Below are 17,590 nucleotides of genomic sequence, written 5' to 3' on the forward strand. Positions count from 1 at the left end.
ATATGCATTATGAAGTAGTTTGGACAATTAATTGTAAATCTAAGTGACGGATTGCCAACATTACTAGTTCTGATAGGTTTTTTTTTTGTATGAAACTAAACGATATAATCGGTTTAAAATTATAACCTTTAGTTTTCAAAAATTACTGAATACAGCCATACAGTTCCTAAATTAGATCTATGCCTAAAATAATTTCCTATAGGCTAAAGAATTTGTAATGTACTTAACAATTTAGGTCGTTTAAGGAGAAATATTTTGACTCTATCTGATTTTATTTCAGTCCATTTTTTTCTAAACCTGCTAAATAAATGTAAATTCCATGAACAAATGTTGGAAAATTTAAGCGAATAAAAATCTATAGTTTAATCATCTACTTGTAGCTTTAGAATAAATGAATAATTAAATGATATTTAATAACTGATACTCACTTTCCGGCGACAACCCTTTTGACAAAAATCCCTTACTCACGCAACTAAACTGATATCTCATTCTAGGAACGCCTATTGTTTTCAAAACAAGCTACTGAATGCGAGCCAACTTTCTTTCTTTGAAGAACCAACAAAAACAAGGCGACTAATGTGGTGAGTAAGAATTCCAGTCAACGATCTTATTTACACCTAAGCAGTTGTGATATGAAATATCATCAATCATGCTCTGATTCCAAAGGGAAATGCACAGAAGTATGTAAAGAATTGGGAAGTTCATTTGCGCAAATATTATTAATATTACAATTGACATTTTCTTTAACAATATTTTAGGAGAAAGATTATTATCCTATGAACTGAAATTGAGTTTGTTAATATGCTCACAATCACTAAAATTGAATCGTGATTTTATTAGCAAAACAAAAATCACGTATTCAAAATTATAAATAATCTAATAAAAATACATTAATTTCGTAAATTGAAACTGAAATTTATATGACAAATTGATTTACTGAAATTTTTATTTATAAACTTAACAAAGAAACAGTACTAATTGCCCACGTGGTGCACTGATTAGGCCTCTCTTCTAGAGTAAGGAACTGATCCTTACTTCGCAGGTTTGAATCCACTGCGGGGCCTGGAGACCGGTCCTTCCAGAAAAGAATGGATACCTTTAGGTCCTGTGTTGCAGTAGGTTTTTACAGAAAATGGTCCTTCAGTGCTAAAGATACTGAGTGCAGATTATTGAAATTAATTCACAGCCCTCCACTGGCAAGTAGTGGCATCTCCATAAGAGCTTTGAATAAACAGCATGCGTACTAAAGTAGCAAAAATCAGCTGGCAAACGGGATATTCGCATCAAGCATGTTTAACGAAAAACTTAAACACCGAAGAAAAATAAACGGATATGCCAAAGATAAGTTAAAAATTCTTAATTTCTACGAGTAAATAAAAACCTTAATTCAACTCTATTTTTTGTTCGTTTAAATGACTTTATTTGGAGCAACATTTAAATATTTGCAATTTATTCACATTCTTCATCATAACGTAACAATAAAGGATCCTAGCGAAAAAAAGTAATTTTGATAGGATTTATAACAAGTACATAGAAGTTAAAATGTCAATCATCATTTTACTTGCACATTTTTATTTTACAAAATATAAATAAGCACAGTCATACATGTATCAACCTAAGGTATGTTCCATAAACATGATCCATAATGAGTTTGAATTCTTTACATTAAATAAGTAATGGGCAGGATCTCTTAAATATTTGGAAAAGAGTATCTTTACTGCTGAGTACCAGCTAGAAAAGTAATTAACGAAATCAAATTCAATATAATGTAGAGAATCATCATTAAGTTATCGAGGCGTTTAATGGTCATCTTGTTTCGCAGCGATTTCTTGGGCCTTTCTTTTTGTTCATCTATCCCGTCCATGAGTACGCCAACTTCAAGACAGTTCCTTTTGTCGATGTGGTATTTCAACACAAATGTCTCCATGATAATTACAAGACCACTGAGAACAAGCTGAAACGTGAGATAAATAGTGAAAAGAGGGGTGTCCTCCGAAACCGGAAAGGATTCACTGAGAAGCGTGAGGAATACAGCAAACGTCAGAAAAACGGCGACAGAGGTTCCCATCTTTTCTCCACATTCAATCGGCAGTACGAAAGAGCATAGGTTAACAATGGACAGCAACAACACAGGCAATAAGTAAGAAACAATTACATTAGTTGGCCGTCGTTTGATAAGGATTTCAAACTGGAGCCCTTCAAAGATCATATCATGACTTTCTAGCGTGAAATATTTTGAAATCGATGTATCCAACACTTCCCATTCTTCGCTCCTTGAGTACAAGTCTAGACCGAAATATGAAGAAGTTAGGTTAAAAAATATTACATTTGATCTGCGAAATGCGCTTCCTATGTCAATAGAGCATTTCTGGACGTCAAATGGATATTTCTTTGCGTTAATGTTACACTGTGTGGCACCGTCTAACGATTTAGAAAATATGACTTCTCCAGTGTGTAGCACTGAGACTGTAGAACCTTCTCGAAAACAACTTTCCATACCAATGTCATTAACAATACAAACAAAGGCTGGATTCCAAACTTTACTAGACGTTGTATGAATACTGTCTATTCCTTTGTACATCTCAGGATTCCATTCCAACCTTTCATCCTTCCACGACATGAAAAACCAAAACGTTGAAGAGAAAGATTGATCTCTTGCTTTGACATCGAGAATCTTTTGCAAGTAGACGGACATTGAGACATCAAGTGGAAAGGAAGCATTGTCATAAGGACCGGCATCTGGGTCATATTGTTTGAAAAGTGTTTCAAATAACTCTGATCTGTTACCAGCTTTGCATAATGTAATTAACATGAGTGTAATGAAAAAGCGTTTCATCTTCATGACGAAAGTTGTCCGATCTTAGATACACATTGGAAGCTAAAAATATACAGAAAAATGTTTTTCGAATTCTTCATTTATAAATCAAATTTGTCAAAAATGTCTTATTCATACCTACATATTTCCTTTTGACCATTTAATTCTTTGTAGTTAATTTTAGGATGTATAGACAAATTAGATCTTACAAAATAAGTAAAGTGCAGACATTTTGGAAATTCAAAGAAATGTTAAATTAAATGTGATAGTACTAGTATTCAAGATTGCAAACGATTCCCACTCTTTTGTTTAAAAAATAAATATAACTACTGAGCTAATTAGAAACAGAAAATAACATTCTAAGTAACCAAAATAACTGATGAACAAATAAGAATAAAAAATATATATAATCCTATTCTTCCACAGTGTCGATTCAAGTCATAAAACATGGTATATATGATGTTCAGTGGAAAGCAGATCTCGGATAATACTTGGATAAATATTCGTTACAATCCAATTAAAGAACTGCTAAGTGAGTTGAAAGTTACATAAAGACTATTGAAACTTAAAATTTAAAATGCCTTAAATTTTGTGTTAAAGATCAACCATGATATTTTTATACTAAATTACATAAAAGTATGATTTATTAAATATACTTTTAATGTTATACATACCTACAAAAGTTATTGGTCTGCCAAAGTTCAATTTTGAGCCTCCTCAGGTAGCAAATCCTATCACGATATCATCTCCATATATCAAGCTAAACTATTGAAAATATGCAAAAAGGAGTGTCAAATTGCAGCACTAGCTAACAGAATCTTTATCAATTTGTTTCTCAAAGGATAAACCCGAGAGAAAAACACTTGATTACTTGAGCTTTGGTCCGATTCTTTGTCTCATTAGGGCAGAGTATGGGAATTCAAAAATTTAATGAATTATTTTAAGTTGATATGCCCTATGACAATCTTCAGACAAACCAATCTGGAGTCCTCTTCTCCTGATAAATAATCACTTGCATAAGTGTATTCTGATTGTTTTTCTTAAGCGCTTAGATAATATCATTCTCCAGTCAATAACCAAAAATATATATATGAAAGACCATAGAGAGGGTTCGATATAAAATAGGCTCTGAAGAATTTAATTATGCGAGAGGAGGTTGAATCAATACCTAAATACCACAGGGATTTACCAGTTATCTTAAAATTATGCATTCATTTTATAAATTGAACTCTCAGGTTATTAACCTGTTAAAGAGGTGCTCCAAAACCATTGGAAATGCGTCGGTATTTTACACACTATGATTAACCATAGGCACGTGAAGAAACGATTACGTAACAAAAAGGGAGGAAACCCCTTAAGTCTACTTCTGCCCACCATGGGTTTGTCAGATGTTCGCATTTTTATTTTTTTTTATATATTGTCATTGTAAAGTTAAATGCCTTAATTTCGACACATTGAATATGTTTGTCACAGGTGGTGTATGCATTTTCATCGGGTTTACAGGTCAGTCAATATATTGACTCTCAATAGCTCAGAGGTTAAAGCACGGTACGCCAGAGGCCCTTGGTTCGAGTCCCGGTTGAGCCGATTTTTCACCATCTGTGATATATTGAATCCTTGTATATATGTTTTTTATTCATTGTTTAATAATTGTATGCATTGTCATTCAATGAAAAATCATTGTATATGTTGTCAAATCGATCATATTTGAATCATTGCAGATGATAACACTAGTAATTCGAAGTAAATTTTAAATTATTGTATATGTTGTTAATTTAAAGTTGATTCATTGTATAAATTATGTTGTCAATTTAAAATTGATTCATTGAATATGTTGTTTATCTAAAGTTGATTCATAGTATATGTTATTAATCTAAAGTTGATTCATTGTATATCTTGTCAATTAAAGTTGAAGCATTGTCTGTGATTTCAATTTTAAGTTGATTCATTTAGGAATGAATTAAATAGCAACCCAAATTATACTGTATAACCTGGGTTGGGGCACTTTACGGTTTATAAAAAGCGTAAACGGCTCCAACCCTGGTTATAGCAGTATAATGTGGGTTGCTATTTAATTCATTCCTTATAATTTATTTTCAATCATTAAGTACATAAAACAAGAAAACTTCTCCATAACAAACGCCTTCAAATTGTTCATATTTCAAACGTAACGTCAAGCGGATTAATACATTTTTGACGTAAGTCATCGTGACATAGGCAAACCAGATTATACAATTTAGATTAATTTTTTATCCAATCAAATGATGCGTTACAACCAAAATTAAATTATTTGTATTTCTTGTCAATTTTATATTGATTCATTGAAATGTTGTCATGCAGTAATAACAAGAGGCCCACGGGCCTTATAGGTCACCTGAGTATTGTGCAACAACTTTCAAACAATTAAATTTGGTTCGTGTTTTAAACCAGAGGCCATGAAATTCGCAATTTTACAATTTTGAAAGAAGCACCATTGCTTATCATAATTATAGACTTAGCATGCTTACTCTGTTTACTTAATACCCAAAGATAGATCAGAGTAACAAAGAGAAAATGCACTTCCGCTTTATGCACATCATCCCAAAGGAACCACTGACCTTGGGGCCACATATTTCAAAATTTTGCAAATTTTATCATAAAATGGTTGATTAATATCAAAGAGCAGATTTCAAAGCATTAATTTATTTTCAGACTATGTACCCGCGACCCAGGAGGGGGGGCATATAAAACCACTTTGCTAGATGCACCTTTCTTCATCATAAATATATATTCTTAGATCATTGGCATAAAACCTAGGAGCAAAGGAAAGATTTTCAAAGAATTAATGTATTTTCACTATATAATCAATAGAGCCCCGCCATAACACCAGAACCCCTGACCCTGGGGTCACAAAATTCACAATTTTGGAAGAGGCACTCTTGCTTTTCATAACTATATACTTAGTTTATTTAATACCCAGGAGCAGAGAAGAAGATTTTCAAAGAATTAATTTATTTTCACTATATGATCAATAGAGCCCCGCCCTAACACCAGAACCCCTGACCCTGGGGCCATAAATTTCACAATTTTGGAAGAGGCACTCTTGCTCATCATAACTATATGTACTTAGTTAGTTTATTTAATACCCAGGGGCAGAGAAGAAGATTTTCAAAGAATTAATTTATTTTCACTATATGATCAATAGAGCCCCGCCCTAACACCAGAACTCCTGACCCTGGGGCCATAAAATTCACAATTTTGGAAGAGGCACTCTTGCTCAACATAATTATGTACTTACATAATTAATTTAGTACCCTGGAGCAGAGAAGAAGGTTTTCAAAGAATTAATGCATTTTCACTATATAATCAATAGAGCCCCGCCCTAACACCAGAACCCCTGACCCTGGGGCCATAAAATACACAATTTTGGAAGAGGCACTCTTGCTCATCATAACTATGTACTTAGTTAGTTTACTTAATACCCAGGAGCAGTGAAGAAGATTTTCAAAGAAATCATGCATTTTCACTATATAATCTATATAACCCCGCCCTAACACTAGAACCCCTGACCCTGGGGCCATGCATGAATTTCACAATTTTGGTAGAGGACTCAATGCTCATTCATGCCAACAGTTTGCCTGCTTGATGTCCAGGAGTAAAGAAGAAGATTTTTAAAGATTGCAATAATTTTAGTGGTTTTGGCCCTACCCCTCAGGCCACAGGGGGGCTGGGACCATAAAATTCACAACTTTTGTTCCCCTTCACCCATAGATGCTGTATACCAAATTTGGTTGAAATTGGTTCAGTGGTTTCAGAAAAGAAGCTGAAAATGTTCAAATGTTAACACACGACGCACGACGCACGACACACGACGACGGACGAAAACGGATAGCAATAGGTCACCTGAGTTACTCAGGTGACCTAAAAAGTCAGCAAAAAGCACTGGGACGTTTAAGCTGAATTGCGTAGTTGTATGCTGTCATGTAGTAATAGAGAGAAGTCTTACTTCTGCTGAGACGTCCTTGTATTTGTTCTATAAGGTAAACAATGTTTTTTTCTCTCGATTTGGGTCACCTGCTATAAAATTCTGCCCGAAGAAGATATTTTAATATGGTGCACTTTTATCTTGATATTTTTTTTCAGAGTCCAGATGCGATTTTAATGAAAGATTCTGACTTGAGATAAGTTTAAACAGCCTTGTACCATTTTATCTCTTGTCCTGCATTTATTTTACAAGACCATTAAGATTAAAAGATAACACTTTTTTTTTTACTTGAAGACATTCACATGCATGGCCTGTAAAATGTAATTTGAACAATAATTTACATAAATATTTCGCTGACATTTAATGACATTGTTTACGTCCGTATTTTTAAAACGAAAACTTTACACATTTGTAAGTGGAGGTGATGCGGTAAGTATTTGAATTCTGTATTTTCAGCAATTGAATATTGTTGAATTTGTTCTCAAATTGATGGGTTTAAGTGGATAACACTATTAGTCATGCTGGTTAAAGGGTAAGTGACTTCATTAAGGAAAATTTTATGATTACAATCAACAAAGTCATATATAATGTAAAGAATGCGATAGATTAAATACTATAACGCATCTATCATAAAAAAAAAACAGGAAGGATTTGCTTTAAAAACGGGAAATAAAATAAAGCTGATTACAAGTTGTTACGAATTGCCTTATTTCTAAAAATAAATCTTTACAAAATATATCCCAACAATTATTATGATGTTAAATGTTATGCAATAGGTTATTTAAGACTTTGCTTTTGAAAAGAAATATTTGACATCGACAAAACAAAAAAGAATACCCTTCTCGATACAAGTGCATGATACTGATAGAAATTATCTCGCACTCTTTAATGTGGATTATATATATTTTATTTATCATGAATTATGGTGCACGTTTTCCTTCATTCATTTCATCTTGTCATTATAATCTTTTTCTATAATATTTATTGAACTCAGTCATGTGTTACGGATTCTAGTTGATCTGTAACAAAAGAAGATCATGAGAAGAAAGTCAAAGCGAAAAATACATTGCCTGTAAATTTAACATCCATCAGTGTGATACGTAACTTACAATGAGATTATCTTGCTTTATTTCAGATAAAACAATGCACATGAAAGAAAATCATTCCATTAAAATCAAATAATTAACAAAAAGGATTGTGAGAATAAGGGCATCACAGTCAATAAAAGTCGATTAAGAAGGTACGTAGATTGGAGATTGAGCTGTTTGAATCATAACTTATCCGATCCCAGTTTCCCAGTTGTCATTATAAATGGACATCATCCAACAGGAAGAGACAGATTTCAAAATGGATACCAATGAAACAAGACGTAGTACCCTTGTCCTTCAACAGGCAGTTCTGCCGTCTTTAATAGGACTCATTATTGCCTTGATTAACTTAGCAGCAATACTTATTCTTGCACAGTGTAAAAGGATGAACCACCAAATCAGGCTGATGTCTATTAATTTGGCTGTAACCGACCTAATGACCGGGGTGGCCATATTGATAGATGCCTTTCTACCAACGATGTTAGAAGAGGGTCTGTGTCGGTTCTTGATGTATTTCTACTGTATTGGGGTGGTTGTGTCTTTTCTAACAATTACTGGCATGCTTGTCGATCGCTTTGTTGCGTTGTATTTTCCATTCGGTTACCTTGTTCTGCTTGGCAAAGAAAGAAGTCTGGGTATAATTTTAGGAATTTGGTTTACTGGTTTGATTCTCACAGCAGTGAACTTCTTTGATGGATTCCAAGCGTACCAGTATCAAGATTTTGTCATATGTGCTCAATACACCGTAAGGGGCAAAACTGGACTGCTTACCGTGACTGCCATTTTCTGCTTTCTAATTGTTGTTGACGTTGTACTCTACATGTTAATGTTCATCAAAATGTACAAGATATCAGGAGCTACTTCCGGTTTGGAGACTCTGACTAGAGAAAAACAGTTCAAATACCAGGCAAGAATTTTAATCAAATTATCAGCCATTCTCGGATGTTTCATGTTACTTTACACCCCAATGATTATAATAAACATTATTGATATTATTAACACGGATCCATCAAATAAGAGGGTTATACTGACGTGGCAGAGTTTCGCAGGACTTCTCGTTCTTCTGAATTCCTTTATTAACCCATTTCTGTATGTTTGGAGGTACACAGAATGCAGATACACGTTCTTAATGATCATTTGCTGCTGCAACAAAAACAGGAGAGAGAAATACCGGAAACTGAAGAAACATTTCTTCGAACCATATTTGGTCCAGACGAGCTCAACTGCAATCACCAGTAAATAGTAAATGTTTGGATTATTTTCAGACATGTTAAAAAATATTAAGCATTTTTTATGCATAAATAGTATAATTTTTTTTTTTATAAATGTACATATCATTCGTTTATTCCTTGATTCTAACCAATTTTGGGGGGTCTTTTCTTTTAATCTTTCTGTTTGTTTCGTTTTTGTTTGCCCCCCTTTTTTTCTTTTTGAAATTAAAAACAAATAGTGTAAACTTTGTCATATTGTTCAAGAATTCCAGTATTTTTTTTTGATTATTAAAGAACCATACCGGTCTATATTCATTTGATGAAATCAAAAAGTTTTATTGTCATTGAAAATCAATAAGATTAATTGTATACAAAAATATCGGGGGAAAAATTCATCCATCTAAGAGAAATATGCTATTTTATATACAATTAGCTCGGGGAAAAACGGGTTCATTTCAAAACATTTTCCTTCAGCATTTACTTCGAAAGCAATCTGGTTCAAAACTGTTTTCCCATGTGTGTAAATGTCAGAGAGTTACCCGAGCAAAACGGTAGAAATTTAGCGTTTGACTCGACTGTAGGAACCGCTAATGATATAACGCCGCTTAGATATAATACAAAAATCATTAAGCGTTGTATTGCAACGCTTAATGTCATAAATCATTGCATTAATAGTTGACATTCTCATAAGCATAATAATATAATTCTTTCATTAAGCGGCTATTTAGCATTAGCAACCATTAAAGCAATAATTCATGGCATAAAGCGTTGTAGTTGCAACGCTTAATGATATTTGTATCATTAAGCGGGGTTATATCATTGGCGGTTGCTACACCTGAGCAAAAGAGACCGCAGTGGTAGCTAAAAGTTTTATCATTCAGTAATATTATAGATCTCACATTATTAATAGAACATGGCTATCATAGCTCGAAAAAGATACACATAAAAGTAAATTTTGTGAATTATCTATAGGTCTTTCTTCTATTTCATTTACTGTGTTTGGTTTTGTTTAAGCCAGATGAAAATTAATTCAATTTTCACAAAACATCGTACAAGATATATTTTCCCATTAATATTTCTTTTATTTTAGCAATTATAGTTCATTGATAAAAAAAAATGGGTTGTAGGCGCAGCCTTTTTTAAAGTTCTCTACCATTATCGTTCTTTTATAAATCTGTACAAATCTTTTTTCTTGTTATGTCATACAAATACCAATCACATTTTACTGCTGATTTTTCGAAGCATTTATCATGTTTATAGATGTGTTCTGAAAACTACATATTATGTAGTTGGTTTGCATCATTATAAATGGGCAGCGATGTGTTTACCGGTTGTTCATCACCAAGTATTGTATGCTAAAACAATGATCAAATGATAAAAAAGAAAGAATCGAAACAAACGAAACAAAATAAATACATTCCTACCTATAGCTGCAATATAATTTTATACAGATATGTTTCAACTTGCAACCTTTACATTTGTGTCCACATGTAAAATATGTTTGCTTAATATTTTTTTTTTTATTTTGACAAGCAACTATTATTGAGTTAAAATGAATGACCATTTTAAAGCGTTAGACAGTGTATTTTGTCGTGTGAATTATAAAACGCAACGCATCTTTAGTATTTAGGTTCTTAGAAAAATAAATGGCATGTTTTTTTTCATTTTAAATTAGCATGTTAACATTATTATTTTGCATTTTAATATAATTAGGTTGAACATTGTAATGAAAAGAACATTTATGTACACTATTGGATTTTTAAAAATATACACATTTTATAAAATGCCTGATAATGTTACGAATGTGAATTAAAATTAAGTTTGTGAAGGTAGATGAAAGATTATTAATTGTATTCATATACTAGTATATATTCTTTTTAATGTGTTATTCAATAAATCTTATTTGTTTTTAATATAATATCAGTCGTAAAATATATTTACCGACACATCTATTGACTTGAATATTGTTTCAAATACTAATCGAAAAATCGAAAAATGTGTAAATGTCTGAGATCCAAGGAAAATGAAATATATGGTGATAACGAAGAGTACTAGTATTCAAGCTCGAAAGTCTAAGAAGAAATACAAAAAGGAACAGAGCAAACACGGACATCCGAAACATCATAGGTTGAGTCAGGTGCCATGGAGGAGTGAGCATCCCCTGCCGACCGGTCACACCCGCCGTGTCCTCCTTGTCATGGAAATAACGGTAAGATCCGTCTTTAACAAGTAGTATGAAAAACGTCTGTCAGCATTTGACTCAATGATAAATTGTATTTGCTGACAAGGACATTGTATGGACCATAGAACTTACGAAATGATGACTGCAAACGAGACTTCTGATATTCTTGTTTTATCAACTTGTTTATCAATAAATTACCTTGTTTTAGAAATTGTACATACGTAGAGCATGTTCTTGTGTATCGAGTAAACTGAGAGATATAAACTCCGTATGCAGGTAATATCTAACGAATGTTTTTAAGTTTTGTGTGAGTTAATAGTGTGTGAATCACACAGACTTGCCACGTAGGCATATTTCATGAAGCGCGCTAGCACTTCATGAAAATATGCGTTCAATGTAAGTGCAAGTCTATGCGATGCACACACCAATAATTTATACTAAACTTAAAAACATTCCCTATATTTACATTTTTCGTGTCTTAAAGCATCGAAAATATAGACAATTAATGGTTTTCAAATCAATTTCACTGTTGGCTTACTAGAAAAACTCAGCAAATGTCATATATAAATATCGCTGCATAAGTAAGGGAAGTTGACGATCGTAAAGTTTAAGTCATCACGTTTATTATAGAACTTGGATTTTAGATTACCATTAACGTCTTTTACAAGTAAAATATCCAAATATGAAACAGATGTGTCAAATGTGTGGTATGTTTTAGCTCAAGCTCACCGGGATATAGCATATCGACATAAGAATGGAAATATCCATGATTGTTTATTGACAATACGTCGTCGACATATCTAATTCTCGAGTTGAAGGCCAGAGCAAGTGTTTTCTTCTTTTCACGTATAAGAGTTTGAATAAATTCTGCTTCATAGGAATACAAAAATACTTCTGCTAATAACGGGGCACAATTAGTACCCATTGGCATTCCAATCGATTGTTGAAAGACCTGGTCTCTAAAAACCTTTTATTGACATCAAGTTTATATTGTCAATCAGCATAATATCCAATCATGTAGCATAACCATTGTGTTACCCGTTGTCACATTTTTGAGGGTAATAGAACGGATTGTTAACTGCGTCTAAACCAATCAGATTTTAGTATTTAACATGAAAGTATAATTAATAGATATTGTCAATCAGAACCTCAAGCATCTTTTTGATATCAACTTCACTTGTGTGCACAATCAGAATGTTTTTAAGGTAATAATTTTGCAAATGACCGGTGACAAGATAAGATACCCCCCCCCCCCCGCCCCTTATTTACAAGTTCATTTTTATTAAGAAAGCAGACGTCAATGATATAAAAAAGCCTGGACTTTAATTTATCGTGGGGAATGGTTGTGTATAAAGTTGAAAAGTCAAAAGTCTTCAAGCTGTTGATTTTTGTAAAATCTTGCGATTCCAAATAGCCCAAAAGTTCCTTGGAAAACTTAAGTACTGTATCAACATCTGATTTACACAAGTTCTCGAATATACTGCTGCACAGTACTCTTGAAGTTTCTCCTTCCCCACTGTTAATATTCTTAGTAAGGAGTACAGAAAGATGCTTGGTTGAACATGCATGAAATAAATTATTCTATCGAAAGAATTTAAAATATCATCAGATTTGAAGTTAATATTTTCTGTATAATATTACGACTTATATATTTTAATAGCATTACACACAGAAATATGTCAAAAATCTTATTTCATCTAAAAGTTATTAAAACTTCAATTTTTAGACGGGTTTGATTGACACATCCTTGCACTTTCACATATTTTAATTTTATTCTTAATACTTAGGAAAAGTGGCAATCTTGTTGTGTATAAATAAAAAAACATTAAAACTACAATCCAAAAAATTCAAAATAGAAATATTCAAAAGCAAAACATACACAAAGTATATTGTCAGTCCGTGCAGTTGTGATAAGCAGGCTTTAACAATTGAACGCTCCCAGTAAACATCAACAATAACAGAGCTTGTGCCCTGTTTACAAAAACTGTGTTCGTTTCAAGGATGTGATCAATTTGCTAAACTCTGTACACAACTTAGCGCGGAATGACGATACTTGTGAAGGGGTTTTGTCTTCTAACATTTCTACTCTTAATATAATTATTTTTCTGGATTGAAGTTTTGATATTTTTCATTAATACACAACAAGATTGCCACTTTTTCTAAGTATTAAGAATAAAAGTGATATTTGTGAGAGTGCAAAAATGTGTAAATCAAAACCATCCAAAAATTTGAAGTTTCATTAACTTTACGGTGAAATAAGATTTGAAATATATTTTTGTGTGAAATGCTATTAAAATATATAAGTCGTGATATTATACAGAAAATATTAACTTCAAACTGTGTCCATGCACCTTTAACAAACAAAAAACAAACAAAAAAACAAAAACAAAAAAAAACCCATACAAAAAACAAACAAACAAACAAAACAAAACAAAACTAAACTAAACTGAACTAAACTAAGCAACAAGAATTGTTTTATTACACTATTGTGCGTTGTTCTAGAAATTTCTTTGAAAGAAATATTGCAAAATATTACAAAATGAATCGAATGCCTAACATGGGAAGTAAAAAGTTTTCACTTTTGTAAGTTTTTTTTTGTAAATAATGTATTTGCAAGATTTTAACTATGAATAAATGTATATTTTAGAAACCAGCCTTTAGCGGAAAATAGTCTATAATTTTGTAAATAAAATATTATTTTTTCTTTAGACATAATCTTAAATGAGAAAGATGTCAAGACATATATCGTTTGATAGAATTCTAGAGAATTTAGTGACCATGACCTTTTTTACACTATTTGTGTGAAGAAATCTGGATATTAAGCAGAAAATTAACTTGCATTAAAGAGGAATAACTTCTATATGAAACCAAGGTGTCATCGACTCATCGTCTATGATTACTACGTTGAAATTCATATTGAATGAATTTTTTGAAGAATAATGAAAACCACATGAAAGTTATATATGCTATATTATGTATAATTTAAATTCCTCAAACAATTTTTTTTGCTCACTTGTTTCCTTATTCCTTCTCCAAGGAAGAAATGTTTTGTTTAAATACGTGATAAAAATATTAGGCCTAATTATTTATAATTTAAATAAAACTTTTCTATAAGCATTTTGTATCGTTCACGATAAAATTTAATGCATAATAAATTTACAGCTTTGTGTGTAAGACATCCGAGTTTTATACATACTAAATTAAAAAAAAAAACTAAAACTGATGAAAGTTCTTTCAATCATTCATTTGTGTTCCCATTGAAGAGGAGTGGGATGATACCATATAACTGCAAAGTTCGAATTTCACTAGTAATTTAATTAAAATATTTAACAACAGTTAACAGTGCTTTGCTTTTGAAAAATTAAAAAAATTATTCACATCTTATTAAATTCATATTATGCAAATAAAATATTCATTTTTTTTTTCATTTTGAGACTAAGGTTAGAATATCCCGTGTGTAATGAATAAAAAAAAAACCCACTTGCATTTAAGTTGTCGGGATCGTAGTACATATTCAGTAGTCTACTTTCACTTTCAAAAAATTGGGTTTGCATCATGTTGCCCTTTCGTCTGTGTCGGCAACATGTGCATCCTAAACACGTATCAAAAGTGATATATGTACGGCAAATCAAGACAGGCTACCAGGCAGTTGATACTTTAGCCGACAAAGCCACGTTTGGTAAAATTGACAGCGTAATACAGTGGTATGAGGACAAATTCGGGCTGTCGGAAGTACGCAGAGCACAGGAAGAAGCCATTAAGGTTAAGTACGATATATAATTAGTTGAATAAATCACTGCGTTTGTAGCTGTATTTTATACAAGTCTGATTATTGTTACACATGGTAAGTAGTCCTAAGTCTGTGTGATCATCTTTAACTGTTCGATAAATGGTTCGCATGGATGGAGAAGACAAATATAATATCCTCTTTAGAGAAGAGGACAGACATTTGTCTACATGCACTTCTCATTGCAAATTGTTAGTTAAAAACGTCCATTATGTAAAATTATACATATTTTAGACGAGATGTTTGTTGAAGTTTACATGTAGGTCGTCACTGGTTCTACATTTTACACATTTTCCAGAATCATAGCATGAAAGGTTAAAAAAATTGTGAAGAGAAGTGGATGTAGGTGAAAACCTGTCCACTTCTAAAGAGAATAGACTATTATACTGTCAATTGCAATTTGAATTTGAATTTGCCTTATACATGTTATAAATTCAATTATTTTAAAAATTTTGTCTAGTTAGAACGTTGCCCAATCTGTCCAAGTTTTATAGAGCGAATAGTCTACATATTAGACAATTTACCGGTACTGTACACATGCACATATTTCAGTCAGTGAACATGATACGTATGTAATATTTAGTACTCTGCTAAGCCCATTTTGGTGCAACTGAACAATAATATAGGGGTACTAATGTTTTTAAAGAGGTTAGAATCTAGTATGTATACACATTATACAGTGTTCATTTAATATCTGCTTTTGTTACAGGCTCGTCAAAGATGCATGGACCTACAAAAGAAAAGAATAGAGAATGTTAAAGAATACTTAGAAATCCAGAAAGAAATGGAGAGTGTTGTTAAAGAAATAATGCAAACTGAAAGAGGAACAGATAGATACGTGCAGCTGGCTATACAAGAAAACGAAATAATCAAAAGAAAAAATGAGGTCAAACCTCTATTAGAAATGATGGAAGAGGAGGAAAAATTAGCGTTTGATTATTACAATTCCAAAGTGAGTGAGAGCCACGAAAAAGAGAGATTGAGGACAGAAAACTTTAAGTTGTACTATCTTTGTTGGTCCATAGCTGCGGTAGGTTTAGGTTTATTAGCTAATTTTATTTACAATCGACACAAGAATAAAGAGTTTAGGGATATAGTTTTATCCGCAACTGGATCCGCAGATGACTACAAAAAGATGACCAACGACTTGATAAAGATGGTACAAGACCAGCAGAAAGAGATCCGAGGATTTTTCAATGAAGTCAGAGGTGCTTCAAATGACTCTAAAAGTTTTAAAGACCTCCAAGCTACAGCTCATGTGCAGAGTTCTGAAAATATCTCTGATGTTCTGAAAGGAATTAAAAGTAATCATGAACTTTTGATAAAGGAGTTAGGTGATTTGAAGAAAGTGACAGGAATTAACAAAGCAAAGACAAATGCTGATAATGTAGTGTATGTAGGACCAGAGGTCAAGGATTTGTTAAGTGAAACTGAAAGCAATATTCAGTGGACTGTAAAGATTGGAAGTTTAGCATCTGTGACAGTTTTGTATGGTGCTCTAGCTTTGACAATTCCTCTTATCATGAAACTGTTTAAAGGAGAATGATATGTATTCCTAGGTCATTTATTTTTTCAGAAAGCTAATTAACATTACTTTTTATATATATAAAACTTATTTTTTGTATATAAGCCCTTTAAAAAATGCTGTTTATCAATGAATTGACAGTTTAAATCTTAATTATTTCTATTAGATTGAAACCGAAACAAAAATAATGAAATGACTACACTAGATTATATTGTTTTAAATTTGTTATATATTATATTGTTAAAGAGGAATTCATATTTGCAAAAACTACTTGTTTGATATGCTTCCTGTGTAATTAAATGTGTTCTGGTACATGCACTACTGTATAAAACTTTGTTAATGATTGAGAAAATCAAGGAATCTTATTTTCACTGTTGTCTAACCTGTGACCGGCCGTCGGGGAGGGTAGGGGTCCACTTGGAATAAGTAGTGCACCCTACAACACTCGGTCACGCAGTAACCATTAGACTTGGTTACTGTCCTTGACATAAAACCTTCAAGGATTAAGACATAAGTAGAAATGTCTTTATCAGTCTTTATTACAGGAATATGTACATTATATATAATACATATCTAAGACTGGGTCTGCTAGCTGCATGTCCTAACTCTAGCTAACACACTCTATATCTCTGACTCTGACTCTCTGTCCTCTGACTTTTTTACTTCTTAAACATTTTACATATACATATATAATTGCCTTTGAGTTGATCTAAGTAATTAAGGTGATTTACTCAAATGTCTTGTCAATGAAAGAGTAGGTGACATGGACAGGTAGAGTGATAATTGTTGTCACACCTGTCGTGCCTCAGATATAGATAATTAGGCAACTTAATTGACTAAGAGATTAACTAATTAAACTTCAAGGGATTAATAACAATAATGTGATAGCCAAGCCATCTGGTAGATCTCAATGCTGTCATGATTTGATTCTGACATAAACAAATATTGCAAATGAGGGGAAATAAAATAATATTCTAAATTAACATTTTGTATGACCCCTAACCTTTTGGTTAGTGGC

The 17,590-nt window shown here is 32.3% G+C and overlaps 3 protein-coding genes across 4 annotated transcripts; 2 read left to right on the forward strand and 1 right to left on the reverse strand.

The window, feature by feature from the left end:
• Positions 1-1,714: 1,714 nt before the first annotated feature.
• Positions 1,715-2,842, reverse strand: LOC134262669 (neuronal acetylcholine receptor subunit alpha-3-like). The gene has a single exon (XM_062745043.1). The coding sequence runs from the start codon at positions 2,840-2,842 to the stop codon at positions 1,715-1,717; it is 1,128 nt and encodes a 375-aa protein (XP_062601027.1).
• Positions 2,843-7,120: 4,278 nt separating this feature from the next.
• Positions 7,121-9,278, forward strand: LOC134262661 (beta-2 adrenergic receptor-like). 2 transcript variants are annotated; one of them, XM_062745035.1, is made up of 2 exons: positions 7,121-7,208; positions 7,915-9,278. In XM_062745035.1, exon 2 carries the CDS (start codon positions 8,091-8,093, stop codon positions 9,108-9,110), a length of 1,020 nt encoding a protein of 339 aa, XP_062601019.1. In that variant the 5' UTR covers positions 7,121-7,208; positions 7,915-8,090; the 3' UTR covers positions 9,111-9,278. The 2 variants fall into 2 exon arrangements, with proteins under 2 accessions (XP_062601019.1, XP_062601018.1); XM_062745034.1 differs by having other exon boundaries at positions 7,180-7,311.
• Positions 9,279-14,788: 5,510 nt separating this feature from the next.
• LOC134262662 (uncharacterized) lies at positions 14,789-16,957 on the forward strand. Its single transcript, XM_062745036.1, has 2 exons — positions 14,789-15,022; positions 15,757-16,957. The coding sequence occupies exons 1-2, from the start codon at positions 14,816-14,818 to the stop codon at positions 16,591-16,593; spliced, it is 1,044 nt and encodes a 347-aa protein (XP_062601020.1). The 5' UTR covers positions 14,789-14,815; the 3' UTR covers positions 16,594-16,957.
• Positions 16,958-17,590: the final 633 nt, after the last annotated feature.

The sequence above is a fragment of the Saccostrea cucullata genome, unplaced genomic scaffold (genome assembly GCF_032062105.1).
Source record: "Saccostrea cucullata isolate Sc308-1 unplaced genomic scaffold, CSIRO_AGI_Scuc_v1 ctg1378, whole genome shotgun sequence".
In the NCBI taxonomy this organism is placed as follows: domain Eukaryota; kingdom Metazoa; phylum Mollusca; class Bivalvia; order Ostreida; family Ostreidae; genus Saccostrea; species Saccostrea cuccullata.

Bases quoted from the DNA above. Each gene is read 5' to 3' on its own strand.
- LOC134262669 (XM_062745043.1), bottom strand. From the start codon at position 2,842: ATGAAGATGAAACGCTTTTTCATTACACTCATGTTAATTACATTATGC.
- LOC134262661 (XM_062745035.1), top strand. From the start codon at position 8,091: ATGGACATCATCCAACAGGAAGAGACAGATTTCAAAATGGATACCAAT.
- LOC134262662 (XM_062745036.1), top strand. From the start codon at position 14,816: ATGTTGCCCTTTCGTCTGTGTCGGCAACATGTGCATCCTAAACACGTA. The intron at 15,023-15,756 runs GTTAAGTACGAT...CTTTTGTTACAG, and splicing joins CACAGGAAGAAGCCATTAAG to GCTCGTCAAAGATGCATGGA.